Source organism: Platalea leucorodia (genome assembly GCF_965183815.1).
Source record: "Platalea leucorodia genome assembly, chromosome: 32".
In the NCBI taxonomy this organism is placed as follows: Eukaryota; Metazoa; Chordata; class Aves; order Pelecaniformes; family Threskiornithidae; genus Platalea; species Platalea leucorodia.
The window spans coordinates 109,224-135,267 of record NC_138854.1 but is presented as its reverse complement, the minus strand read 5'-3'; the positions used below and the strand labels follow the sequence as shown (position 1 = coordinate 135,267).

General features: G+C 66.0%; 4 protein-coding genes across 5 annotated transcripts; 2 read left to right on the top strand and 2 right to left on the bottom strand.

Moving 5' to 3' along the window:
* Positions 1-418: 418 nt before the first annotated feature.
* LOC309601338 (uncharacterized protein) lies at positions 419-3,550 on the top strand. 2 transcript variants are annotated; one of them, XM_082334286.1, is made up of 3 exons: positions 419-491; positions 1,099-1,179; positions 1,558-3,550. In XM_082334286.1, exons 2-3 carry the CDS (start codon positions 1,107-1,109, stop codon positions 2,418-2,420), a joined length of 936 nt encoding a protein of 311 aa, XP_082190412.1. In that variant the 5' UTR covers positions 419-491; positions 1,099-1,106; the 3' UTR covers positions 2,421-3,550. The 2 variants fall into 2 exon arrangements, with proteins under 2 accessions (XP_082190412.1, XP_082190413.1); XM_082334287.1 differs by lacking the exon at positions 419-491 and having other exon boundaries at positions 1,082-1,179.
* Positions 2,460-12,301, top strand: KAT8 (lysine acetyltransferase 8; the record flags this gene model as incomplete). Its single annotated transcript, XM_082334295.1, is given in 13 exon segments — positions 2,460-2,530; positions 5,377-5,535; positions 5,537-5,721; positions 6,893-6,967; positions 7,047-7,222; positions 8,536-8,589; positions 9,681-9,845; positions 10,402-10,491; positions 10,567-10,707; positions 10,797-10,890; positions 10,995-11,145; positions 11,846-12,000; positions 12,096-12,301. Coding segments are annotated over 13 exon segments (1,581 nt in total). The 3' UTR covers positions 12,161-12,301.
* A 122-nt stretch (positions 12,302-12,423) lies between these two features.
* LOC309601345 (serine protease 33-like) lies at positions 12,424-17,879 on the bottom strand (the record flags this gene model as incomplete). The annotated part of the gene is given in 7 exon segments (XM_082334294.1): positions 12,424-13,362; positions 13,635-13,801; positions 13,974-14,088; positions 14,091-14,268; positions 14,736-14,898; positions 15,189-15,221; positions 17,786-17,879. Coding segments are annotated over 7 exon segments (1,113 nt in total), but the record flags the coding sequence as incomplete, so codon positions are not given.
* Positions 17,863-25,323, bottom strand: FUS (FUS RNA binding protein). Its single transcript, XM_082334280.1, has 15 exons — positions 25,179-25,323; positions 23,634-23,658; positions 23,348-23,502; positions 23,121-23,262; positions 22,870-23,039; positions 22,600-22,783; positions 21,254-21,288; positions 20,153-20,185; positions 19,831-19,937; positions 19,441-19,570; positions 19,244-19,345; positions 19,032-19,152; positions 18,811-18,938; positions 18,564-18,720; positions 17,863-18,047 (listed from the first exon to the last, which is right to left on the bottom strand). Exons 1-15 carry the CDS (start codon positions 25,189-25,191, stop codon positions 18,008-18,010), a joined length of 1,542 nt encoding a protein of 513 aa, XP_082190406.1. The 5' UTR covers positions 25,192-25,323; the 3' UTR covers positions 17,863-18,007.
* Positions 25,324-26,044: the final 721 nt, after the last annotated feature.

Here is a 26,044-nt window from a genome sequence, read left to right as displayed (position 1 = left end):
CATGTCACTTTACATGTGCATGCGGGACACGCGTGTCCCTTCACGTGCTCCCAGGGGACACGTGTCCTTTTACACGTGCAGGGGCCACACGTGTCCCTTCGTATGTGCCCTGAGGACACGCGTGTCCCTTCACACATGCCCTGAGAACACGTGTGTGCCTTTGCATGTGTGCAGGGGCCGCCTGTGTCCCTTCACGCGTACACAGGGGACATGCATGACCCTTTACATGTTCCCAAGACCACGTGTGTCCCTTACACGTTCCCAGGGCCACGTGTGTTCTTAACGTGTTCCTAGGGGCCACGGATGTCCCTTCACGTGTTCCCAGGGGACACGCGTGTGCTTGGCGTGTCCCCGGGAGCCTTTGCGGCAGGAAGCGCCGCTCTCCCGCCACCATTGTCCGGAACGGGCAAAGCGCCGCCGTTTCGGGTCGAAAAACACCCGGATTGGGCCTGCGGGCGCCAGGGAGCTGCCGTAGCGCTCGCGGGGACGGGGTGAGGCTCCCCCCCCCCCCCGCCCGGGTTTTGGGGTGAAAAAAGGGGAAAATGGGTCGATCGCTTGGGTTGGGGCTGGGGGAGGAGTTAACTAGTGGAGGGGGGAGGGTTTTGGGGTGAAAAAGGGGGAAAATGGGAGGGTTGCTCTCAGGTGGGGGGTTGTAAAATTAACTCTTTGTGGGGATTGTGTTTTGGGGGGAAAGAGGGGTGATTCCTCCCGGGGGGGGGGCGGAATTAACTCATTGTGGGGATTGTGTTTTGGGGGGAAACGGGGGAAAATGGGCTGATTGCTCTCAGATGTGGGGGTGCAAAATTAACTCAGTGTGGGGATAAATGCTTTGGGGTGAAAAAGGGCAAAACCGGGCTGGTTGATCCTGGAAATTGAGATGCAGGATTGTCTAAAGGGGGGGTATTTTGGGATGAAAAAGGGTGAAAGCAGGCTGATTACTCCCAGGTGTGGGGGTTGCCCAATTAACTAACGGCGGGGGGGTGCATTTTGGGGGAAAACTGTCTGATTTCGGTGAAAAGCATTGGGCGGACGCTGTTTGTTTGGGTTTTTTTTTTCATTTATTGCCTTTTTTCCCCTGTTTTCACCTGCTGCCCGCAGCCACCACGATGGAGCCGGGTGAGGAGTCGTGTCCTCCCCGGGAGCGGGGTGACGGGGACGTCCCCACAGGGCCCTGCGCAGGTGAGGGGGGGGACACGGGGACGAGCCCGGTGGGTGGCCAGAAGAGCACCTGGGAGATGGTCTTTTGGGGGGAAAAAAATGGGAAAATGGGGAAAATATTGCCCAGGAGACGGTCTTCTGCTGGGAATACTCATCCATGGCGGAGAAAATGGTGGCCAGGAGGTGTTCTCCTGCTTGGCTGGAAAAATATTGCCCAGGAGATGGTCTTCTGCTGGGAATACTCATCCATGGCGGAGAAAATGCCATCTGGGAGATGTTCTCCTGCATGGAATAACCCTCCGCAGTTGCACAGTGACCCACCAGGAGATGTTCTCCTTTGGGAAACATCCCTCCGCGGTTGCACGGTGACCCAACGGATGTTCCTCTCCCCTCTCCCAGCCGTCGCGGCGCCGGCCCGCAGCGGTGGTCGCCCACGTGGCTTCATCAACCTGCTGGGTCTCCTGGAGGGCGGCAGGACGACGCCGAAGCCCTACCGCTGCACTGAGTGCGGGAAGACCTTCGGGCAGAGCTCCAACCTGATTGAGCACCAGCGGACCCACACGGGCGAGCGACCCTTCACCTGCGGCCAGTGCGAGAAGAGCTTCAGCCGGAGCTCCACCTTGGCCGAGCACCTCCGGACCCACACCGGCGAGAAGCCCTACGCCTGCCCCGTCTGCGCCCGCGCCTTCAGCCGCAGCTCCACCTTGACCGAGCATCGCCGCACCCACACCGGCGAGACGCCCTACGCCTGCCCCGAGTGCGGGAAGAGCTTCGGACGCACCTCCAACCTGGTCAAGCATCTCCGGACCCACACCGGGGAGAAACCCTACGGCTGCGGGCGCTGCGGGAAGACCTTCAGCCTCAGCTCCAACCTGGTCAAGCACGAGAGGACCCACACGGGGGAGAAGCCCTTCTCCTGCGGGCAATGTGGGAAGCGCTTCAAGAAGAAGACCCACTTGGCGTCCCACCAACGGACCCACACCGGCGAGCGGCCCTACCGGTGCGGGGAGTGCGGGAAGGCCTTCGGGCAGAGCTCCACGCTCATCGAGCACCAGAGGACCCACACGGGCGAGCGACCCTTCCGCTGCGGCGCCTGCGGCAAGAGCTTCTGCGTCAGCTCCAACCTGGTCAAGCACCAACGCATCCACACCGGCGAGAAGCCCTACGGCTGCGGGCGCTGCGGCAAGCGCTTCCGCTACAAGCCCCAGTTCACCCGTCACCTGAAGGTCCACCCCGATGGGGACCCGGCGTGTGGCCCGTAGGTCGCCTGGAGATGGGTGGGGGACGCTCAGCAGGACGGGATGGGCACCAGCGTCTCCGTGGTGGGGTCCGTCATCGTGGCATCCCCGTTAGGACCTAACGAAGGAGCCTGGTAGCGTGGCACGGTGTCCACCATGCTATGGTTGAACTTGGTGTGTGGCTTCTGGTGCTGCTTGGAGGTGGATTGAGGACACTTTGGGGACTCAACAGGACAGGACGGGGTGGTGGCGTCTCCATGCCATGGTCCATCACGGTGGCAGCCTCGTTAGGGCCTAACGAAGGAGCGTGGCACCTGGTGGCCCCCAGCACCACACCATGAACCACCACGCTACGTCTGAACCCAAACCGGGGACCTTGGAGCCGCTTTGGGGACACCCTAGGGACTCACTGGGACAGGACAGAGCGCCAGCATCTCCATGGCGTGGTCCGTCGTCGTGGCATCCTCGTTAAGGGCTAACGAAGGAGCACGGCACACCGTGGCGCGGTGTCCACCACGGCTGAACCTGGCGCGTGGCTCCTGGTGCCACCTGGAGAGGGACTGGGGACACTTTGGGGACTCAGCAGGACCAGACGGGGTGGTGGCATCTCCATGCCGTTGCTCCATCATGGTGGCAGCCTCGTTAGGGCGTTAACGAAGGCACGTGGCGCCTGGTGGGCCCTGTCCTGGCACCGTCACCACCGCGCTGAAGCCCACCCTGGGGACACCCCAGGCCGGAGCGGGGGGTGGCCTCCGCGTGCCGCGGTCCCTCGTTGTGGCACCCTCGTTAGCGCCGAGAGGGCGGCAATAAAGGATCTGGAGTGGCACTGCGGGGCGGGGTGGCCTTGGGGGGGCACTGGGAGGACACTGGGAGGACTCTGGATGGACTGGGAGACACTGGGGAGCACTGGGAGGGACACTGGGGGGGCACTGGGCAACACTGGGAGGGACTGGAGGGCTCTGGGGAACACTGGGGGGGTCACTGGGAGGATTGGGGGGACACTGGAGACGCTGGGAAGGAACTGGGAGGCACTGGAAGCCCTGCGGGGGGACCGGAGGACACTGGGAGGACTCTGGATGGACTGGGAGACACTGGGGAGCACTGGGAGGGACACTGGGGGGGCACTGGGCAGCACTGGGAGGGACTGGAGGGCTCTCGGGAACACTGGGGGGGTCACTGGGAAGACTCTGGATGGACTGGGAGACACTGGGGAGCACTAGGAGGGACACTGGGGGGGCACTGGGCAGCACTGGGAGGGACTGGAGGGCTCTCGGGAACACTGGGGGGGTCACTGGGAAGACTCTGGATGGACTGGGAGACACTGGGGAGCACTGGGAGGGACACTGGGGGGGCACTGGGCAACACTGGGAGGGACTGGAGGGCTCTGGGGAACACTGGGGGGGTCACTGGGAGGATTGGGGGGACACTGGAGACACTGGGAAGGAACTGGGAGACACTGGTAGCCCTGCAGGGGGGCCTGGAGGACACTGGGAGGACTCTGGATGGACTGGGAGACACTGGGGAGCACTGGGAGGGACACTGGGGGGGCACTGGGCAGCACTGGGAGGGACTGGAGGGCTCTCGGGAACACTGGGGGGGTCACTGGGAAGACTCTGGATGGACTGGGAGACACTGGGGAGCACTGGGAGGGACACTGGGGGGGCACTGGGCAGCACTGGGAGGGACTGGAGGGCTCTGGGGAACACTGGGGGGGGTCACTGGGAGGACTCTGGATGGACTGGGAGACACTGGGGAGCACTGGGAGGGACACTGGGGGGGCACTGGGCAGCACTGGGAGGGACTGGAGGGCTCTCGGGAACACTGGGGGGGTCACTGGGAAGACTCTGGATGGACTGGGAGACACTGGGGAGCACTGGGAGGGACACTGGGGGGGCACTGGGCAGCACTGGGAGGGACTGGAGGGCTCTGGGGAACACTGGGGGGGTCACTGGGAAGACTCTGGATGGACTGGGAGACACTGGGGAGCACTGGGAGGGACACTGGGGGGGCACTGGGCAGCACTGGGAGGGACTGGAGGGCTCTGGGGAACACTGGGGGGGTCACTGGGAGGATTGGGGGGACACTGGAGACACTGGGAAGGAACTGGGAGACACTGGTAGCCCTGCAGGGGGGCCTGGAGGACACTGGGAGGACTCTGGATGGACTGGGAGACACTGGGGAGCACTGGGAGGGACACTGGGGGGGCACTGGGCAGCACTGGGAGGGACTGGAGGGCTCTGGGGAACACTGGGGGGGTCACTGGGAAGACTCTGGATGGACTGGGAGACACTGGGGAGCACTGGGAGGGACACTGGGGGGGCACTGGGCAGCACTGGGAGGGACTGGAGGGCTCTGGGGAACACTGGGGGGGTCACTGGGAAGACTCTGGATGGACTGGGAGACACTGGGGAGCACTGGGAGGGACACTGGGGGGGCACTGGGCAGCACTGGGAGGGACTGGAGGGCTCTGGGGAACACTGGGGGGGTCACTGGGAAGACTCTGGATGGACTGGGAGACACTGGGGAGCACTGGGAGGGACACTGGGGGGGCACTGGGCAGCACTGGGAGGGACTGGAGGGCTCCGGGGAACACTGGGGGGGTCACTGGGAGGATTGGGGGGACACTGGATGGACTGGGAGACACTGGGAGGGCACTGGGGCACAATGGAGGGGGGACTGGTGAGCACTGGGGGACACTGGGGGGGCACTGGGAGCACTGGGGGACACTGGCGGGCCGGCGCTCCTCCGTCTCCTAGCAACGCGCGGCCCCGCCCCTCCGGGCCTACTCCTCCGTCTCCTAGCAACGCGCGGCCCCGCCCCTCCGGGCCTACTCCTCCGTCTCCTAGCAACGCGCGGCCCCGCCCCTCCGGGCCTACTCCTCCGTCTCCTAGCAACGCGCGGCCCCGCCCCTCCGGGCCCACTCCTCCGTCTCTTAGCAACGCGCGGCCCCGCCCCTCCGGGCCCTCTCCCCGTCTCCTAGCAACGCCCCCCCCCCCGCGTCACGCGCTCGCTACCGTCGTCGCGCCCGTCGCGCCCCTGACGCCACTTCCGGCGCGACAGCCGGGGCGGGCGGACATGGCGGAGGCGGCGGCAGCGGCGGCCCCGGCCGGCGGCCCCGGAGCGGGCCCGGAGGCGGCGGCGGGCGGCGGCAGCCCCGAGGCCGGGCGGCCCCGCGGGGGAGGCCCCGAGGAGGCGGCGGCGGCGGCCGGGAGGGCCCCTGCGGCCTCCTCGGCCTCGCCGCCGCCCCCGCCGCCGCCCCGGGAGGCGGAGGTGACGGTGGAGATCGGGGAGACGTACCTGTGCCGCCGGGCCGACGGCACCTGGCGTGAGCGGGGCGGGGGGCACGGCGGGACTGGGACCAGTGCGGGGCCGGGGCCGGGGGGGACTGGGACCAGGCAGAGCGGGACTGGGACCAGTATGTGACTGGGACTGGGGCCGGGGCCGGGGGCCACAGCGGGACTGGGACCAGTATGCGAGCGGGACTGGGGGGAACTGGGGCCGGGGGAGGCACAGCGGGACTGGGGGGAACTGGGGCTGAGGAGGGGGGCCACAGCGGGACTGGGACCAGTATGTGAGCGGGACTGGGGCGAACTGGGGCCGGGGAGGGGGGCCACAAGCGGGACTGGGACCAGTATGTGAGCGGGACTGGGGCGAACTGGGGCCGGGGAGGGGGGCCACAAGCGGGACTGGGACCAGTATGTGAGCGGGACTGGGGTGAACTGGGACCAGTATGTGAGCGGGACTGGGGTGAACTGGGACCAGTATGTGAGCGGGACTGGGGCGAACTGGGGCCGGGGAGGGGGGCCACAGCGGGACTGGGACCAGTATATGAGTGGGACTGGAGTGAACTGGGGCCAGGGGAGGCACAGCGGGACTGGGACCAGTATGTGAGCGGGGCTGGGGTGAACTGGGGCCGGGGGAGGCACAGCAGGACTGGGGGGAACTGGGACCAGGCAGAGCAGGACTGGGACCAGTATGTGACTGGGACTGGAGTGAACTGGGGCTGGGGGAGGCACAGCGGGACTGGGACCAGTATGTGAGCGGGACAGGAGTGAACTGGGGCCGGGGGAGGCACAGCGGGACTGGGGGGAACTGGGACCAGGCAGAGCAGGACTGGGGGGAACTGGGGCCGGGGAGGGGGGCCACAGCGGGACTGGGACCAGTATGTGAGCGGGACTGGGGTGAACTGGGACCGGGGGTGGGCACAGCGGGACTGGGACCAGTATGTGAGCGGGACTGGGGGGAACTAGGACCCATTACAAATCCCATTACAGCGGGACTGGGGCTTAACTGGGACCGGGAGAACCAGGACCAGTATAAATCACATTATAGTGGACTGGGCTAAACTGGATCCTATTACAGTGGGACTGGGAGAACTGGGACCAGTATAAATCCCATCCCAGCGGGTCTGGGCAGCCCCCTGCCCTCCCCCCCCCCCAAGGCAAACTGGGAGAGGGCTTGCTGGGCCGCTAACTGGTCCCAGTTCCCCCCCGCAGACTCGGCGGAGGTGATCCAGTCCCGGCTGAACGAGCAGGAGGGGCGCGAGGAGTACTACGTCCACTACGTGGGCTGTGAGTACTGGGAGGCACTGGGACGGGGGGGGTGGGGGGTGGGGCGGGACCCCCCCAGCTGAGCTCCCAGTGCTCCCAGTTAACCGGCGACTGGACGAGTGGGTGGACAAGAACCGGCTGGCGCTGACCAAGACGCTGAAGGAGGCCGTGCAGAAGAGCTCGGAGCAGTTCCTGGGCGAGCTGGCCGAGCAGCCCGAGCGCAAGATCACCCGCAACCAGAAGCGCAAGCACGATGAGATCAACCACGTCCAGAAGGTGGGGGCACTGGGAGGCACTGGGAGAATGGCAGGGATGGCTGGGAGGCACTGGGAGGGTGTTATGGGGTGCTGGGAGGCACTGGGAGGGTGTTGGGGGCAGCTGGGAGGCACTGGGGTGGTGTCTGGAGGAGCTGGGAGGGTGTTAAGGGGTGCTGGAAGGCACTGGGAGGGTGTTAAGAGGTGCTGGGAGGCACTGGGAGAGAGTTAGGGATTGCTGGGAGGGTGTTATAGGGGGCTGGGAGGCACTGGGAGGGTGTTGGGGGCAGCTGGGAGGCACTGGGGTGGTGTTTGGAGGAGCTGGGAGGGTGTTAAGGGGTGCTGGGAGGCACTGGGAGGGTGTTAAGAGGTGCTGGGAGGCACTGGGAGAGAGTTAGGGATTGCTGGGAGGGTGTTATAGGGGGCTGGGAGGCACTGGGAGGGTGTTGGGGGCAGCTGGGAGGCACTGGGGTGGTGTTTGGAGGAGCTGGGAGGGTGTTAAGGGGTGCTGGGAGGCACTGGGAGGGTGTTAAGAGGTGCTGGGAGGCACTGGGAGAGAGTTAGGGATTGCTGGGAGGGTGTTATAGGGGGCTGGGAGGCACTGGGAGGGTGTTGGGGGCAGCTGGGAGGCACTGGGGTGGTGTTTGGAGGAGCTGGGAGGGTGTTAAGGGGTGCTGGGAGGCACTGGGAGGGTGTTAAGAGGTGCTGGATGGCACTGGGAGGGTGTTAAGAGGTGCTGGGAGGCACTGGGAGGGTGTTAAGGGGTGCTGGGAGGCACTGGGAGGGTGTTGGGGGCAGCTGGGAGGCACTGGGGTGGTGTTTGGAGGAGTTGGGAGGCACTGGGAGGGTGTTAAGGGGTGCTGGGAGGCACTGGGAGGGTGTTGGGGGCAGCTGGGAGGCACTGGGGTGGTGTTTGGAGGAGCTGGGAGGGTGTTAAGGGGTGCTGGGAGGCACTGGGAGGGTGTCATGGGGTGCTGGGAGGCACTGGGAGGGTGTTGGGGGGAGCTGGGAGGCACTGGGAGGGTGTTGGGGGGAGCTGGGAGGCACTGGGAGGGTGTTGGGGGGAGCTGGGAGGCACTGGGAGGGTGTTGGGGGCAGCTGGGAGGCACTGGGGTGGTGTTTGGAGGAGCTGGGAGGAACTGGGAGGGTGTTAAGGGGTGCTGGGAGGCACTGGGAGGGTGTTAAGGGGTGCTGGGAGGTGACTGGAGGGTACTGGGAAGGCATTAGGGGGCCCTGGGAGTTACTGGGGAGGCCCTGGGGGTTTGTTAGAGTCCCTGAGAGGTTGCACTGGGAGTTACTGGGGCTTACTGGGAGTTACTGGGCGCCCCTTTGCAGACCTACGCCGAGATGGACCCCACCACGGCGGCGCTGGAGAAGGAGCACGAGGCGGTGAGGCCCCGGGGGGTTCCCCAGGGGTCCGGGGGGTTCCCCAGGGGTCCGGGGGGGGTCCCCAGGTGTCCAGGGGGGTCCCCAGGGGTCCCCAAGGGTCTGGGGGGGTCCCCAGGGTTCCCCAGGGGTCTGGGGGGTTCCCCAGGTGTCCAGGTGGGTCCCCAGGGGTCCCCAAGGGTCAGGGGTGTCCCTAGGGGTCCCCAGGGGTCCGGGGGGTTCCCCAGGTGTCCAGGGGGGTCCCCAGGGGTCCCCAAGGGTCAGGGGTGTCCCCAGGGGTCCCCAAGGATCTGGGGTGTCCCCAGGGGCCCGGGGGTGTCCCCAGGGGTCCCCAGGTGTCCGGGGGGGTCCCCAGGGGTCCCCAAGGGTCAGGGGTGTCCCCAGGGGTCCCCAAGGATCTGGGGTGTCCCCAGGGGCCCGGGGGGGTCCCCAGGGGTCCCCAGGTGTCCGGGGGGGTCCCCAGGGGTCCCCAAGGGTCTGGGGGGTCCCCAGGGTTCCCCAGGGGTCCGGGGGGTCCCCAGGGGTCCATGGGCGTCCCCAGGGGTCCCCAGGTGTCCAGGGGGGTCCCCAGGGGTCCCCAAGGGTCAGGGGGGTTCCCCAGGTGTCCAGGGGGTTCCCCAGGGGTCCCCAGGTGTCCAGGGGGGTCCAGGGGGGTCCCCAGGTGTCCAGGGGGGTCCCCAGGGGTCTGGGGGGGTCCGGGGGGGTCCCCAGGGTTCTCCAAGGGTCAGGGGAGTCCCCAGGTGTCCAGGGGGGTCCGGGGGGGTCCCCGGGTGTCCCCAGGGGTCCCCAGGTGTCCAGGGGGGTCCCCAGGGGTCCCCAAGGGTCCAGGCGGGTCCCCAGGTGTCCAGGGGGGTCCAGGGGGGTCCCCAGGGGTCCGGGGGGGTCTGGGGGGGTCCCCAGGGTTCTCCAAGGGTCAGGGGGGTCCCCAGGTGTCATGGGGGGTCCGGGGGGGTCTGGGGGGGTCCCCAGGGGGGTCCCCAGGGGTCCCCCAGGGTCCAGGCGGGTCCCCGGGGGTCCCCAGGGGTCTGGGGGTCTCCCCAGGAGTGCGGGGGGGGTCCCCAAAGCTGGGGTGACCCCCCCCGCCCCCCCCCCAGATCACGAAGGTCAAGTACGTGGACAAGATCCACATCGGGCACTTTGAGATCGACGCCTGGTACTTCTCCCCCTTCCCCGAGGACTACGGGAAGCAGCCCAAGCTCTGGATCTGCGAGTACTGCCTCAAGTACATGAAGTTTGAGCGCACCTACCGCCTCCACCTGGTACGGGAGGCGTGCGACACGCCTGCGACACGCGTGTGACGCGTGAGGGGGACACGCAGGGACACACGTGCAGAGCCCGGGGCAGCCCCAGCTCCGGATCTGCCAGTACTGCCTCACGTATGTGAAGTGCGAGCGCACCTACCGCCTCCACCTGGTACGGGAGGCGTGCGACACGCCTGTGACACGCATGTGACACGCGTGGGGACACGTAGGGACACCCATGTGCGGAGCCTGGGGCAGCCCCAGCTCTGGATCTGTGAGTACTGCCTCACATACATGAAGTTTGAGCGCACCTACCGCCTCTGCCTGGTAGGGGAGGCGTGTGACACGCCTGCGACATGCGTGGGGAGGCGTGTGACACGCGTGGGGACACGTAGGGACACGCGTGGGGACAGGTAGGGACACCCGTGTGCAGAGCCTGGGGCAGCCCCAGCTCTGCGAGCGCTGCCTTGGAGGACGTGAGGTCTGAGCGCCCCTACGGGTCCACCCGCGACACGCGTGTGACGCGCCGGGGGACACGCGTGACGCGCGGGGTGACGCGCCTGACCCTCCCCAGGGCCAGTGCCAGTGGCGGCAGCCGCCGGGGCGGGAGATCTACCGCAAGAGCAACATCTCCGTCTACGAGGTGGACGGCAAAGACCACAAGGTACCGGGAGGGGGGGGGTGGGGACGTCGCGTGACGTCGCGTGACGTCGCGTGACGTCGCGTGGCGTCCCCCCAGATCTACTGCCAGAACCTCTGCCTGCTGGCCAAGCTCTTCCTGGACCACAAGACGCTCTACTTCGACGTGGAGCCCTTCGTCTTCTACCTCCTGACCGAGGTGGACCGACAGGGCGCCCACATCGTCGGCTACTTCTCCAAGGTACCCGGGGTGGGGCGGGGGAACGCCGCCCGTGACGTCACCCCCGCCGCCTGTGACGTCACACCCACCCCCCACCCCCCACCCCGCAGGAGAAGGAGTCGCCCGACGGCAACAACGTCGCCTGCATCCTGACGCTGCCGCCCTACCAGCGCCGGGGCTACGGCAAGTTCCTCATCGCCTTCAGTGAGTGCGGGGGGGTCCCCAAAGAGGGGGGGGGGGTCCCCGAGGAGGGGTGGGGGGGTCCCCGCCCCCCGCGCCCCCCCCCCCACGCCCGCGTCCCCCCCCAGGTTACGAGCTGTCCAAGCTGGAGAGCACGGTGGGCTCCCCCGAGAAGCCGCTGTCGGACCTGGGCAAGCTGAGCTACCGCAGCTACTGGTCCTGGGTGCTGCTGGAGATCCTGAGGGACTTCCGGGGCACCCTCTCCATCAAGGACCTCAGGTGGGCACCAGTAGCTCCCAGTAACTCCCAGTAGCCCCCTCCGAGCACTCCCGGTAACCCCCAGTAACTCGGGGTCACGGGTGCTGCTGGAGAGGCTGCGCGACTTGCAGGCCAACTGCTCCATCGGGGAGCTCAGGAGGGCATTGGGAGCCTCCCAGTGGGACCAGTAACCTCCCAGTGGGACCAGTAACCTCCCAGTAGGACCAGTAACCCCCCAAGGATACCAGTAACCCCAGTAACTCGGGGTCACGGGTGCTGCTGGAGAGGCTGCGCGACTTGCAGGCCAACTGCTCCGTCGGGGAGCTCAGGAGGGCATTGGGAGCCTCCCAGTGGGACCAGTAACCTCCCAGTAGGACCAGTAACCCCCCAAGGATACCAGTAACCCCCCAAGGATACCAGTAACCCCAGTAACTCGGGGTCATGGGTGCTGCTGGAGGTCCTGTGTGACTTCCCAGGCACCTTCTCCATCCCTTCCCAGTGCCCCCCAGTACCCACCAGTAACTCCCCACCATTGCTCCCAGTACCCCCCCATTGCTCCCACTACCCCCCCCCCAGTGCTCCCAGTACCCTCCCCGCTGCTCCCAGTGCCCCCTCCCACCCCACAGCCAGCTGCCCAACCCTCCCCCAGACCCCCGCCGCTCCCCAATCCCCCCCTCCCAGTGCTCCCAGTCCTCCCAGTAACCCCCCCACACCCCCACAGCCAGATGACCAGCATCACCCAGACCGACATCATCAGCACCCTCCAGTCCCTCAACATGGTCAAGTACTGGAAGGGGCAGCACGTCATCTGCGTCACCCCCAAGCTGGTGGAGGAGCACCTCAAGAGCGCCCAGTACAAGAAGCCCCCCATCACCGGTACGTCGTTAACCCCCCCCCAGCGTTAACGAACCCCCTCCCATTTCGGGGGCGCCCACCTCCCCCCAACTCCTGCCCTCCCCCCCACCTTCCAGTCGACTCCATCTGCCTGCGCTGGGCCCCCCCGAAGCACAAGCAGGCCAAGGTGGCCAAGAAGTGAGGGCGCCATCGCTGCGGCGAGTTGTGGCCGGGCTCAGCTCCCCCCCCCACACCCAGCCAGGACTTGGGGGGGGGGGGCCCTGTGCCCCCCACCCGCCGTGGGGTGCCCCCAGCACCGATAAAGGAGGAGTTGGAGTGCTCGGGTGGTTTATTGGGGGGGGGAACGGAGGTGGGTGCCAAGTGTGGGGGTGCCACAAACCTTCATGGGTGCCCGGAGCCATTTTGGGTGTCGTGGTCCATCTCGGGTGCCAAGTTGGGGTCCCGTGAGCCATTTTGGGTCCCGTGGTCCATCTTGGGTGCCAAGTTGGGGTCCCGTGAGCCATTTTGGGTCCCGTGGTCCATCTTGCGTGCCAAGTTGGGGGTCCTGTGAGCCATTTTGGGTGCCGTGAGCCATCTTGGGTGCTAAATTGGGTTGCCGTCGGCCGTCTTGGTGCTGTGATCCATCTTGGGTGCCAAGCTGGGGTCCCGTGAGCCATCTTGGGTGCCGTGAGCCATCTTGGGTGCCAAATTGGGGTCCCGTGAGCCATTTTGGGTGCCGTGAGCCATCTTGGGTGCCAAGTTGGGGTCCCGTGAGCCATTTTTTGGGTGCCAGCAGCCATCGTGGCTGCTAACTTCGGGGGCTGTGAACCATCTTGGGTGCCATGAGCTGTTGCGGGTGCCACGAGTCACCTTTGGGTGCCAGCAGCCATCACGGGCGCCGTGATCCAGCCCGGGTGCCATGAACAAGCTTGGGTGCCAACTTGGGGGTCCCGCGAGTCTTTTTTGGGTGCCATGACCCGTTGCGGGTGCCAGCTCAAGGTCCCATGAGTCATTTTGGGTGCCCCCAGCCCCTCGGGGTGCTCAGCGGAGGCCGAGGGGCAGCAGGAGGCCCAGCAGCAGCAGGAGGTGGCCCGGGCGAGCGGCTGGGTGGGCGGCACCGGCGCTGCTGCCTCCGTTGGGGGGCAGTGGCCGGGGCCAGGCCCCGGCGGCCGCCGCCAGGAGGTCCCCCTCCTCGCAGGGGCCGTCGTCCTCGGGGAAGGGGGCGAGGTGGGGGTGACGCAGGGGGGCCTCGGGGACGGTGGCGGCGATCCAGGCAGCGTGGGCGGCGGTGCGGGTGTAGACGCCGGGGCGGCCGGGCAGCCCGCAGGCTTCCCCCCAGCTCACCACTCCCGCCAGCAGCCAGGTGTCCCCCACCCGGCAGGAGAGGGGACCCCCGGAGTCACCCTGCGGGGACAGGGGGACGTTGGGGGACACGGATACGGGGGGGGAGGGTGAAGAGGGACATGGGGGACGTGATGGGACACGGAGGAGGATGAAGAGGGACGTTGAGGGGTGCGGGAGGACACGGAAGGGATGAAGAGGGACGTTGGGGGGACGGGGACGTGGCGGGGACAGCAGCGGGGGACACGGAGACGTGGCGGGGGGCGGCGCGGGGACACGGCGAGGTGACACCGGGACGGGGAACGGGGTGGGTGGCGGGGGACGGCGGCACCCACCTGGCAGGCGTCGCGCTGTCCCTGGGGGAAGCCGGCGCAGAGGGTGTCCCCCGCGGGTGTCCCCAGGCTGTCCGTCCCCCCCGTCCCCGCGTAGAGGCAGCGGCAGCGCCGGTGGCTGAGGAGCGGCACCTCCAGCTGCTGCAGCGTCTTGGGGGGCGGCAGGGGGCCTGCGGGGACACCCCGGTGACGAGGGTGTCCCCTAACGCCCCCGGGGTGCTGGCGACGCCACCGGCACCACCAAACCCAGTGTCCCCACCCCACCCAGGCGCTGGCGGCGCCACCGCGCCCGGTGACAACCGCGTGTCCCCCCCCCGCTCCCCATCCCTGGGTGACACTGACCGGCGGTGCGGATGTCCCCCCAGCCGGTGACGGTGCAGTTGGTGCCAGGGGGGAAGCGGACGGCGGGGCCGGGCAGGCAGACGGGGCGCACCAGGCGGGTGGGGGGTGGCGGGGGGGGTCCAGCCGGGCCAGTGCCAGGTCCCCGGCGATGTCACCTTGCCCCTCGGTGACGTCACCGTCGCGGTAGGCAGGGTGGCGGGTGACGGCGGCCACCCGCCTCACCTGGGCGTCGGCAGGGGGGGACAGGAGCTGCAGGGCCCCCAGCGTCACCCGGTACTCGGAGAGGGGGTTCTCCCTGCGGGGGGTTTGGGGGGGGGGGGGCTCAGACACTGGGGACCCCCCCGCACCCCTGGGTCCCCCAAGGAGAGGGAGTGGGGTTCCCCCCCCGGGGCAGCCATGGGGGTGTTTGGGGGGGGTCAGGGTCCGGGGGGGGGGGGTGTTTGGGGGTGATGTGCAGGATTTGGGGGTGTATTTGGGGTCCGGGGGGGGTGTTGGGGGGCCCTAGGGGGTTATTTGAGGGGTGTGGGGAGGGTGGTCGGGGGTCTCAGGGGTTTTGGGGGCTGGGGGGGGTGTTTTGGGTGGGCCCAGGGGGCGTTTGGAGGCGTAGGGGGGTATTTGGGGCCTCGGGGAGGGGTGTTTGGCGGTGCAGTGAGGGTTTCAGGGGGGTGTTCGGGTTCTGAGGGGTGTTTGGGGGTAAAAGGGGGGGGGCAAGGGGTTATTTGAGGGTTGGGGGTCTGCAGGGGGTTGTTCGGGGGTACTCACGGCGGGAAGCAGTGTGCGGCGGTGAGGACCCAGGCGGGGGCGATGAGGGACCCCCCGCAGACGTGATGTCCCCGGAAGGCGACGCTGACCTGCCAGGGCCACTCGCCCGCCCGCGCCCCCGTGCCCCCCACCACCCGGCTGCGGACGGGGGTCCCGCACGGCACTGGGGGGGGGAGAGGAGGGGGGGGGGTGTCAGGGACCCCGGCCTCCGGGAACCCCCACAGGCAGGACCCCGGCACCTAGGACACCCCCAAAACCATGGGACCCCCCCCCCCCCCCATCTCCCCACCCCCCCCAAACATGGGACACACACACCCCCCCCCCCCATGGGACAGCGGCACCCCCCCGCACTGTGGGACCCCGGTGTCCGGGTGTCCTGTCCCCCACTGCGGATGTCCGGGTGACAGCGTGCCCGGGGGACCCCCCCCACCTACCGCCATCCCACCCCCTCACCTGACTCCTCCGCTACCACCGTCCCTCGGTGACCTGTGGAGGAAAAGGTGACAAGGTCGAAGCTTGGGGACACCCCCGAGAAGGGGGGGGGACATCCAGGCATCCGGGAGGGGACCCAGGCATCCGGGTCGATTGCCAAGCAGGAAAAACCTGCCCCGAGGAATGCGTCCCGCGGGGACAGGGTGTGTGACCCCCCCCGTGTCACCCTCTGTGTCCCCTCGTGTCCCCTGCCCCTCACACCCCGATGTCCCCTCACACGCCCCGCGTCCCCCGACGGGGTCCGTGTCCCCCCCAGACCCCCACGTCCCCGTGTGCCCCAGACGATCCCTGTCCCCTCTCGATCCCTTCCCGCCTCCCATGTCCCCTCAAGAGCCCCTGTCCCTTCCCACCTCCCTGTCCCCCCGTGTCCCCCCAGACCCCCGTGTCCCCTCGCACCTCCCCACCCCCGTGTCCCCCAAATGTCCCCATGTCTCCTACCGAGTCCCGCCATGTTCCCTCAGACCCCTCTCCACCTCCCCGTCCCCCTCTGTCCCCTCACGTCCCCACGTCCCCTCACGTCCCCGTGTCCCCTCAGACCCCAATGTCCCCTCCGTCCCCCCGTGTCCCCCCCAGACCCCCGTGTCCCCTCACGTCCCCTCAGACCCCCCTGTCCCCTCACGTCCCCTCACGTCCCCGTGTCCCCCCAGACCCCCGTGTCCCCTCACGTCCCCACGTCCCCCCAGACCCCAATGTCCCCTCTGTCCCCCCATGTCCCCTCATGCCCCCGTGTCCCCTCACGTCCCCATGTCCCCGTGTCCCCCCAGACCCCCGTGTCCCCTCACGTCCCCATGTCCCCTCAGACCCCCGTGTCCCCCACCCCCGTGTCCCCTCACGTCCCCACGTCCCCCCAGACCCCAATGTCCCCTCCGTCCCCCCGTGTCCCCCCAGACCCCCGTGTCCCCTCACGTCCCCATGTCCCCTCATGCCCCCGTGTCCCCTCACGTCCCCTCACGTCCCCATGTCCCCGTGTCCCCTCACGTCCCCTCAGACCCCCCTGTCCCCACCCCCGTGTCCCCTCACGTCCCCTCACGTCCCCATGTCCCCGTGTCCCCTCACGTCCCCTCACGTCCCCGTGTCCCCCCAGACCCCCGTGTCCCCTCACGTCCCCTCACGTCCCCTCACGCTCCTACCCAGTCCCGCCATGTTCCCTCAGACCGCCCTGTCCCCTCACGATCCCTTCCCACCTCCCCCGTCCCCCCGCGTCCCCTCACGTCCCCCCGCGTCCCCTCACGTCCCCCCCGCTCACCCTGCGGCAGCAGCAGCGGCAGCAGCAGCAGCAGCAGCGGGACCAGCCCCGGCCCCGGCCCCGGCCCCGGCCCCGGCCCCGCTCCCCGCCGCCCCATGGCGCTGTGGCCGCTGTGGCCGCCCCGCGCCGCCGGCACCTGCCCCCCGCCGGCCACGCCCCCACCTGCCCCGGCCACGCCCCCACCTGCCCCGGCCACGCCCCCACCTTCCGCCGGCCACGCCCCCACCTGCCCCGGCCACGCCCCCACCTTCCGCCGACCACGCCCCCTCCCGGCCCCCTATAGAGCCCCCATAGGGGCAGCGCCCCTTGCCGCTGCTATAGGGGCTCCCTCCGGAGCCTGCCGCTCCCCACGGGGTCAGGCACGTCTATAGGCCCCCCCCCGCTGCTCCATAGGTTGCCACGGATGTATAGAGAGGGCCACAGGGCTCCTCCCGCTGCTCCATAGGTTGCCACGGACGTATAGAGAGGGCCACAGGGCCCCCCCCGCTGCTCCATAGGTTGCCACGGATGTATAGAGAGGGCCACAGGGCTCCTCCCGCTGCTCCATAGGTTGCCACGGATGTATAGAGAGGGCCACAGGGCCCCCCCCGCTGCTCCATAGGTACCGCCATAGGGTGCCCTGGAGGCAGCCCTTCCCCTTCTCTCCGCCCCGGCTCCCCCCCATAAGGGCTGCAATCGGCCATTATAGGACCTCCTTACCTATAGAGGGCTTCACCTGCCCTATACCCACTCCACGTGACCTATAGGGTCCACCCATTTTCTATAGCAGTGCCTAGAGGGGCCCGATGTTTCCCATAGGCTCCCCAGCCTACAGAACCCCTGTTTTCTATAGGGGTCCATAGGCTCCACGGCTTACAGAACCCCCCATTCTCTATAGGGTCCTTATAGGGGTCGATTGGCTCCCCAGCCTATAGAACCCCCGTTCTCTATAGGGCCCTATAGGGGTCCATAGGCTCCCCAGCCTGTAGAACCCCCGTTCTCTATAGGGCCCCATAGGGGTCCATAGGCTCCCCAGCCTGTAGAACCCCCGTTCTCTATAGGGCCCCATAGGGCCCCATAGGCTCCCCAGCCTGTAGAACCCCCATTCTCTATAGGGGTCCATAGGCTCCCCAGCCTGTAGAACCCCCGTTCTCTATAGGGCCCTATAGGGGCATGCTGCAAGACACCCCCCCCACCCCCCCCCATAGGCCCTCCTATAGGCTCCCCCCTTCCCGGCCCCTATAGGCAGCGCCTGAGTCACGGGCAGCGGAAGGGGCCGGGCCCCGCCCTGGGCCACGTCAGGGCCTAACGAGGGGGTTAACGAGCACCTTACCGAGCCCGGCGGCCGGAAGCGCCTCATTAGGGGCGCGTTCACTCTGGAGCCTAAGGAGGGCAAGCAGCAGGCAGTGCTGTCGTTCCCCGAGACTTTAATGGGGGGCGGGGGGAGGGGGGGAGGTTAAAAGCGGGGAGACCCCGCGGGGACCGGGGCTGGCCGGCCCCAGGGGCGGGGCGTCAAATAAAAAACGTGGGGGAGGGGAGGGGGCGCGGGGGGGGCTCAGTAGGGCCTCTCGCGACGGTCCTGCCGGTGGTCGCCCCTGCGGAGAGAAGGGAGAGGCATCAGTAGGGCCCAGAGGCAACAGCGACAAGCAGAGCTCAGCTTTCGACCAAGACCGTCATTAGGGGCCAGAGTTAACAGCGGCCACAAGAGTGCCCAGCTATTAACTGTGACCATCGGTAGGTCCCAGAGTTAACACGCCATCCCAATGGCCCGTAGCAGGAAGTGGCAACGCAGCGTTCACTCTGGGCCATAATGATGGCAGCACCAGTGCCACCGAGTGGTTGTAGAGGGAACCGCCAGCATCTTAACAGTCCCCCCCTAACCCAGCAGTAGGCTCCAGAGTTAACAGTGCCCAACAGGCCCCAGAGTCAATGGTGCTCAGTTAACTCGAGTTAACGGCCTCCAGCACCTCCATAGGGCACAGAGTGCAGCGTTAACTCTGGAACCTACCGATGCCCCACTCCCAGAGGCTTCAGAGCTGCTGTTATCAGCAGGTTTCAGAGTGAACAGATCCCCGAACAGGACAGGGAGGTCCCCCCGTCGGCCATCTTACCTGGAATCCATCTTCCCCGGCCCGAAGCCACCTCGGTCGCCGCCTCTCCCCCCGCGGAAGCCGCCCCGGTCTCCGCCCCGGCCGCCCCTGTAGCCTCCGCGATCGAAGCCTCCGCGCCCGCCGCGGCGCTCCTCGCCGAAACCGCCGCCGCCACCGCCTGCGGGGCAGAAGGAAGGGGGGGGGGGGCGCGATGAGGTCACGGGGCAGGCGCGGCCCCCCGCCCCGCCCCCCGCGCCCCTGTACTTACCCATGTGGTTGCCGCCGCGGCCGCCCCCCGGGTATTTGCCCATGTGGGGGGCGCCGGGCCCGTCGGGCTTGGGGGCCTTGCACTGGTTGCACTCGTTGCGCCACGAGAAGTTCATGTTCTCGCAGGCCCTGCGGGGGCGGGGAAAGGCAGCCGTGACGTCATCGCCCCCCCCCCCCCCCCAGTCCCCCTCTCCCAGTTCATCCCAGTTCCCCCGAACTCACGGGTTGGGGCACTTCCAGTCGCCGGCGCGCTGCTGGCCCCCGCCACCGCTGGGGAAGCCGCCCCGGTTGCCCCCGCCGGAGCCGCTGTTGCCGCCGCCGAAGCCGCCGCGTCCCATGGGGCCTGGGAAAGGGGGGTTTGGGTTGAAAAAGGGGCTTTTGGGGGCCACCAAGCACCCCCCCCCCCCCCCCCGGGACCCCCGGCGCTCGCTCACCTCCCCGGCCGCGGCCGCCCCGGCCGCCCCCACCGCCACGGTTGAAATCGGCGCGGCGGGTGGCGAAGGACACCTTGATGGGGTTGCCGGAGAACTCTTTGCCTAAAAACAGGAGAATTCAGCCCGAAAATGGGTCAGTTTGGGGGTTGGGACGAGGGGAATTTGGGGGGGGGGGGGGGGGTCGGGGGGGTCCCTACCGTCAAACCAGTCGATGGCGGCTTTGGCGGAGGGGGGGTCGTCGAAGGAGACGGTGGCCTCCCCCTTCAGCTTGCCCGTCTCCCGGTCCGTGTAGAGGTTGATCATGGGCTGCCCCGTCTTCTTGTTGGTCTGTGGGGGGAAGACGACACGCTAAGGGCACGCTAAGGGCACGCTAAGGGCACGGGGAGACAGCAAGGACACGCTAAGGGCACGGGGAGACAGCAAGGACACGCTAAGGGCACGGGGAGACAGCGAGGACACGCTAAGGACCGGGAGGTCACCGGGGGTGGCCCCATCGGGTCGCTCGCGGGGTAGAGACACGAGGACACGCCGAGGACACGCCGCAACACGCTAAGGACACGCCGCAACACGCTAACGACCCGGCTCACCTTAATGATGCCGATCTGCTTGAAGTAATCGGCCACCGACTCGATGGTGACATTCTCGCCCAGCCCCTGCACGAAGATGGTGTTGTTGTCCGAATTGTCCTGCTCGCCTGCGGGGGGGGAGCTCGTTAGCGCCAGCCTTCGTTAGCCCTCGCTAGCCCCTTCCCCCCTCATTAGCCCCCTCGCAGCTTCAGTAGCCCATTAGCCCCTTGCCCTTAGTAACTTCAGCAGCCCTCCCCCATCGTTGACCCCCTCACTAGCCTCACTAGCCCAGTCAACCCTCTCCCCCCTCGTTAGCCCCCCCGTTAGCCGCCCCCCTCGTTACCAGGGTCATGGCGCGGCCCTTGGTCCCGGGGTCCTTTCGGCACATGCAAAAATTAAAAGGCAAAGCGTTAATTAGCCCGCGGGGAGGGGGCGGGCAGACCCCATCCCCTCCCCCACACCCCAAAACCCCCACAATAGGGAAAAACCGGGGGAAAACACGCCTTTTCCCCCCCCGTTTCAGCCCGCGCCCCTTTTTGGGGTGAAAAACCACCATTTTAGAGCACCTACAGACACTCGGGTTTGGCTCGCTCGCCCTCCAAAACGGGAGGCCCCAAGGCCGCCGCCGCTCGCCAATTCCAGGGTTTTCACCCCAAAACCGAGGTGCCAGGGCCATCCATCTCTGCTCATCGCCCCCAGGGTGGCAGGTTTTTTTGTATTTTTGTCTCAAAACACACTTTTTCTCCTCAAAACACCACCAGCAATGCCCCGGTTCAGCAAACCCCTCCAAAACGGTGCGAGAACTCTCAAGATGGGTAAAAGCAAGACACTCCGTTTTCGGTCGGTACACTGCAGCGCTCACCACCTCACCGCTCCCCGTTTGGGGGCAAAAACGGCATTTTTGACCATTTTACCCGTGTTGGTTTTTTTTTTTTCCATCAACCTCAGGTCACCGGCACTTTACACAAGCCCCAAAATTGCGTTTTCTCTTGGTTTTTTTTTTTCCCCAGAACCAAACTTTGCACCAAACCTCAGGTTTTTCGTTCTTTTTTTAAAACCACATGCAACCGTTTTGCTGAAAACCAGCGTTTTCACCCCCTCCCCCCCCCCAAAAAAAAACCACCACTTTGCCAAGAGTCAGAATTTCCCCGTTCCAACCTTTTTTCCGCCCATGGTCACCGTGCGCGTGTTGGTTTTTTTTTTTTTTTTCCTCCGGTTTGCCCCCAAAAAAACACCTTTTTTTTGTTTTGTTTTGTTTCTTTGTTTAAACACCCAAGACGCAGCCCGATGACGCTGCCTCCGGCCGGCCGCCGCAGCTCTTTTTTGGGGCTTTCTCACCCCAAAACGCCCCTGACCAGGCTGTTGCGGAGAGACGGGGTTAAAAAAACAGACACTTTTTTTTTTTTTTTTGGGGGGGTTCAAATGCCAAACTCTTGGGACTTACCACCGAATTTATTGAAGCCACCACGCTCACCACCGCTGAGGAGATAAATTAGAAGATAATGAAGTTTTTTTTATCCCCTGCCTAAAAAGAAGGGGGGGGGGGCACAGTTTCGGGGCAAAACCAGCGCTTTTGAGCAGTTTCCTCCTTCCTGACCCCCCGCCCCCCCCCCCGTGGATTTGGGGGGGGCCGGGGGCGCTTGGGGGGGGCTGGGGGTCTCCATCCGCCGGCGACGTTTCATCTCGGACGCAGCAGCCGGGCGCTCTCCGGCCCCGCCGGGGGGGGGATCCAAAAATCATTAAAAAAAAACCCCAATTTTGCCTTTTTAAAAGGGGGGGGCAGCCCCCCTTGCCTTCAGCCGAGCCCCCCCAGCAGGAGCGTCTCCCCCTCCCCACTGCTCGTCGTTGCTTTGCCCCCCTCGTTCCTGTCGGTTTTTTGGGCGAGGGGGCCCTTTGCGTGTTTTTGTTTTGTTTTGTTTTGCACTTTTCACCCTTTCTGCCTTTTTTTTTTTTTTTAACCCAAAAAGAGCGGAGAATTGCGAAAGTTTCGCTGCCTTTCACACCTGCAGCACACAAAACGCAGAGTTTGTTAACAGGCACAACAGCAGCGGCAAGACAAACAAGCAACCGCGGCTCGCCCCCGCCGATACTCACCTTGCCGCCCCAAAAAGCGGCTCTTTTCAGCCCAAAAGCGGGGGGGCGACACGCGCACAAACCCAAAACCTTTTTTTTTTTTTCTTTAAAACCACCATTATTACTTTTTTTTCTCTGTTTTTTTGGGGCATTTCCTCCTCCCTTCGTGCACCAAGACACCACAGAGACACTCCACTCCAGGTTATCACCCGTCAATCAGTGTCAAACATCTCCCAATATCCAAAACCGGCGGGTTTTTTCCCCAAAATCAACATTTGTCTTTTCTGCAGTGACCTCAAAACGAACCATTTTCCTTTTCTGCTTTTTTTTTTTTAACCTGGGGCACACGCCCCCACCGTGACCAGAGCCGGCACCGGAGGCTACAAGTGACCTTGGCAACCAGGTTTGCTGAGTGGTTTTTTTTCCCCTCATTTTTTTCCCAAAAAAACACCTTTTTCCCCCCATTCCGGGGGGGGTCTTACCACTTCGGGCACCTCCGAGCGCCCCCGCCAGGCGACCCGCTATTTTTTTATTTTTTTTTTAGGGGCGCTCGCGCCGATTTTGGTTAAAACCTGCTTGAGCAGGGGGTGCCGCACGGCACCGTCCGGGGGGCTGCTCACCTCCCCTCTCCCCCTTCTCCCCTCCCCGGTTTCGGGGGGTCTTTTGTCCCCCAAAATCCCGATCCCCGCCCCCAAATCGCCGTCCCCCGATACCTACCCGAGGTTGCCTCCGCGGCCGCCCCGGCTCCCGCGGCCCCCGCGGTCGTAGCCGCCTCGGCCGTAGCCGCCCCGGCCGCGGCTCCGCTCCTGCTGCCCGCCCCCGTAGCCACCCTGGTCCTGGTAACCGCCGCCGCCACCGCCGCCGCCGCTCATGGACGACTGTTCCTGCCCGTAGCTGTTGGCTACACCCATGAAACAACAGTCAAAACACAAGAAACGGAAAATTTACACCCAAAACGGCGCCGTCGCGAGCCCCCGCCGCACTCACATCCACTGCTGCTCCCACTGTTGTACTGGCTCTGCTGGCTGTAGCTCTGGGGTGGGTTGTAGGAGGACTGCTGGCTGTAGCTCTGCTGCTGCCCGCTGTAGCTCGACTGTTGGTTATAGCCGCTGCTGGGGGGTTGGCCGTAGCTGGAGCTCTGCGAGCTGCTCCCATAGCTGCAGAAAACCAACAACGTTGACCAAAATGCTGGTTTTTTTAAACCCAAAGGGCAGCGCTGCGGGGCGGCTGTTGCCTACCTGCCAGTGGAGGAGCTGGCCGCCGGCGGCTGGGAGTAGCTGGGGTAGGAGGAGGGTTGCCCGTAGGAGCTCTGCGAGCTCTGCCCGCTGCCATAGCCACCGGTGCTGCCGTAGGCTTGGGGGGTCGACTGGGTGCTGTAGCCTGCAGAGGAGCGGAAAATGGGGTGAAACGCCCAAAATAAACCACCCAGTGGGGGGACAAGGGGGTGTCGGGGGGTGCGGCTTACTGCTCTGGGTCTGGCCGTAGGAGGAGCTGTAGCTGTTCTGGCCGTAGGCAGAGGTGTCGGTCGACTGGCTGTAGCCACTGTAGCTCTGCTGGCCGTAGGGCTGGCTGCTCTGCTGCGAGTAGCCCTGCCCCGGCGGGGTGGGGTACGCCCCGTAGCTGCCACAAAAAAAAAAAAAAAAAACACCACAACACATGTGAAATCCCCACAAAATCACCTTTTCCCCCGTTTATTCCTAAGGGTCGAGATGTAAAAGGTTGAACGTAGGGAAGAAATAGAGGGGGTGTACCTCTGCGTCGCTGTCTGGCTGTAATCTGTGGGAAGAAAACCCCCCGAAAAGACCGTTAGTTGGGTAAATAAACGTACGCGTACCTGAATGTAAATGTATTTGCATTACACGCGCAATATCACTAGTTATTTATCACTAGAGTGTACAAACAACCAAGTTAAGACACCAGACAGAGCACTTTGGGTATTGATCCCACTCAAAAGACCAAAACGCCTCCTTTAAGAGGAAATGTCCTCCGTAAAGGAGCACCTAAACAACAGATTTAACCATGCAGACGCAAAAACCAACGCAAACGCCCAAGTTTTTCCTCAGATACCGCACAACAAAAGGCGGTCGAGGCCTCCCTACAAGCTCCCCGCCGCAAGATGGCGGCCATTCGCCTCCTCCCGCCTCGTAGCGGGGCAGCTGCTCCCAGCGTTGAAAGAAACCGAGAGGATTTTACCCAAAACCGAGGGTTTTAGGCCCACCCGAGCGGCGCCAGCCCCCCCCGGGGTGTGTTCTGCCCCTCCAAGGGGTATTTACTCACCCCGGGGGGGGGGGGGGGGGGGGTATTTTAAAGCAGAAGCCCCGGATGCGGGACTGCGGCAGAGCCAGCGCGCATGCGCCGCGCGAAAGTTCACGCACAGCCCCCCGCGCCGCGCGAAAATTTACGCGCAGCCCCCGCCCCCCGCGCATGCGCAGCCCGCCCCCCGCGCACAAAATGGCGGCGGTGGCGCAGCTGAAAAAGCCGCGCCCCTCCCTCGGCGCACAAAATGGCGGCCGCGGGGGGGGGGGGGGCGGCGTTAACGGGCTCCGTTATAGCGGGGAGGGGGGTGGGCACCGAGACCCCCAAAACACCCCCGTATCCCCCCCCCCAAAAAACTCCATTTTCTTTTAAATTGCAGCTTTATATTTTCATTTTCCTTCGCCGCCGCGGCGCATCCGGGCGCGGCGCTTTGTCCGCCCCCCCCCCCATTCACCACCGCTTTCTATCAAAAGAAAAAAACCCAAAATCCTAAAGAAGGGCGGGTTTAGGCTAAAAAATTCGCGGCGGGATAAAGCTCGATTAAGGATAAGTAAAATAAGGGGGGGGGGGAATTAATTTAAAAGAAGAAAAAATACAGCTCGGGGCATCGCGGAAACGGGGAGGCACCAAATCACAGCTCGCCCCGAAGGGAGTGAAAGTCGCAGCTACGCGACTACCAAAACATGGAAACGAATAGCAAAAACGCTCGTTTTGAAAAATAGCCTCAAAAACACAATGGAAGCGGCACCGCTGCTGCCGTCTCCCCCCCCGCTGCCAGGGGCCTTCTGGACCCACACACCCCCCCCCCGGGCCCCGCCGCACCGGCCCCGCACGCCCTCCCCGGGCTCCCCCGCGGTGCCGGGGGGCTCCGGGCCCCCTCCAGGCCCCCACCCCCTCGGTGCCGGGGGGCTCCGGGGGCCCCCCCACGCCTCCCCCCCCGGTGCTGCGGGGGCTGTGGTCCCCTGTAGAGCCCCCCCCCCCCCGGGATGAGGGGGTCGGCAGGGCCCCTCCCGCTGCCCCCCCCCCCCCAGCCCCGGTACCGTTGGAGGCCATGGCGCTGCCGCTCTGCCGCGGCGCTTCCCCTCCACGTGGCGCCCGCACTGCGCCCCCCGCCGCCCGCCCGCCTTTTATAGCCTCTGCCGGCGCGTGCCACCCGCGCGGGGGGGGGTCGGGGCGCTTCCCCCTCCCCCCCCCCCCGCCCCGGTGGTACGGTCCGCTGGGGGGGCGGGGCCAAGGGGGTGGGCGGGGCCGCCGGGAGCCGGCCGGCCTCCGCTCCCTCGTCGGGACCCTATAGGAACCCTATAGAAGCGCCCGCCAGCCTCTGGCCCGTCACGGCTACCCTATAGCCACGGCCACCACATCTGCTGCTTCGTGGGGGCCCTATAGAAACGCTGTAAGGGCCCCCACCACCTCCGCTCCCGTAGGAACCCTATAGGAACCCTATAGCGACAACCACCAGCCCTCCACTTCTTCACAGGGACCCTATAGAAAGCCTATAGCCACACCCACCAGCCCCCGCTCGCTCCTAGGAACCCTGTAGAAACCCCACAGGGGCACCCACCGATCTCTGCACCATCATAGGGACCCTATAGACAGCTATAGGGCACCCATAGAGACCCCCTACCCTATCCGAGTCCATATGGCATCTATGAGGGACCCTGTCACCCTATAGAGACCCCCCTCCGATGGGGGGGGGGGGCGCCTATGGGGCCCATGCTGGCTCTGATGTCACACGGGCCAGGCTTGGCCAGCCCCAAAGGTCAGTGCCAAAAATACCCGGGGGCCCCTATAAGGGCCATATAGGAGCCGTATAGGGGCCGGGAGCAGGTAGGGAGGCGGCGGGGGTGGGCAGCTATAGGGTTGGCGTGGCCGGGGGGGGCTCCATAGGGTCCGTCCTGGCCCCCTA

Excerpts from the sequence above, each read along its gene's own strand:
- LOC309601338 (XM_082334286.1), top strand. The coding sequence starts at position 1,107 with ATGGAGCCGGGTGAGGAGTCGTGTCCTCCCCGGGAGCGGGGTGACGGG. Across the intron at positions 1,180-1,557 it reads CCCCACAGGGCCCTGCGCAG|CCGTCGCGGCGCCGGCCCGC; the intron begins GTGAGGGGGGGG and ends CCCCTCTCCCAG.
- FUS (XM_082334280.1), bottom strand. Across the intron at positions 23,263-23,347 it reads CTACGGCCAGACCCAGAGCA|GCTACAGCACCCAGTCGACC; the intron begins GTAAGCCGCACC and ends GCTCCTCTGCAG. Across the intron at positions 23,040-23,120 it reads GCCAGCTCCTCCACTGGCAG|CTATGGGAGCAGCTCGCAGA; the intron begins GTAGGCAACAGC and ends GGTTTTCTGCAG.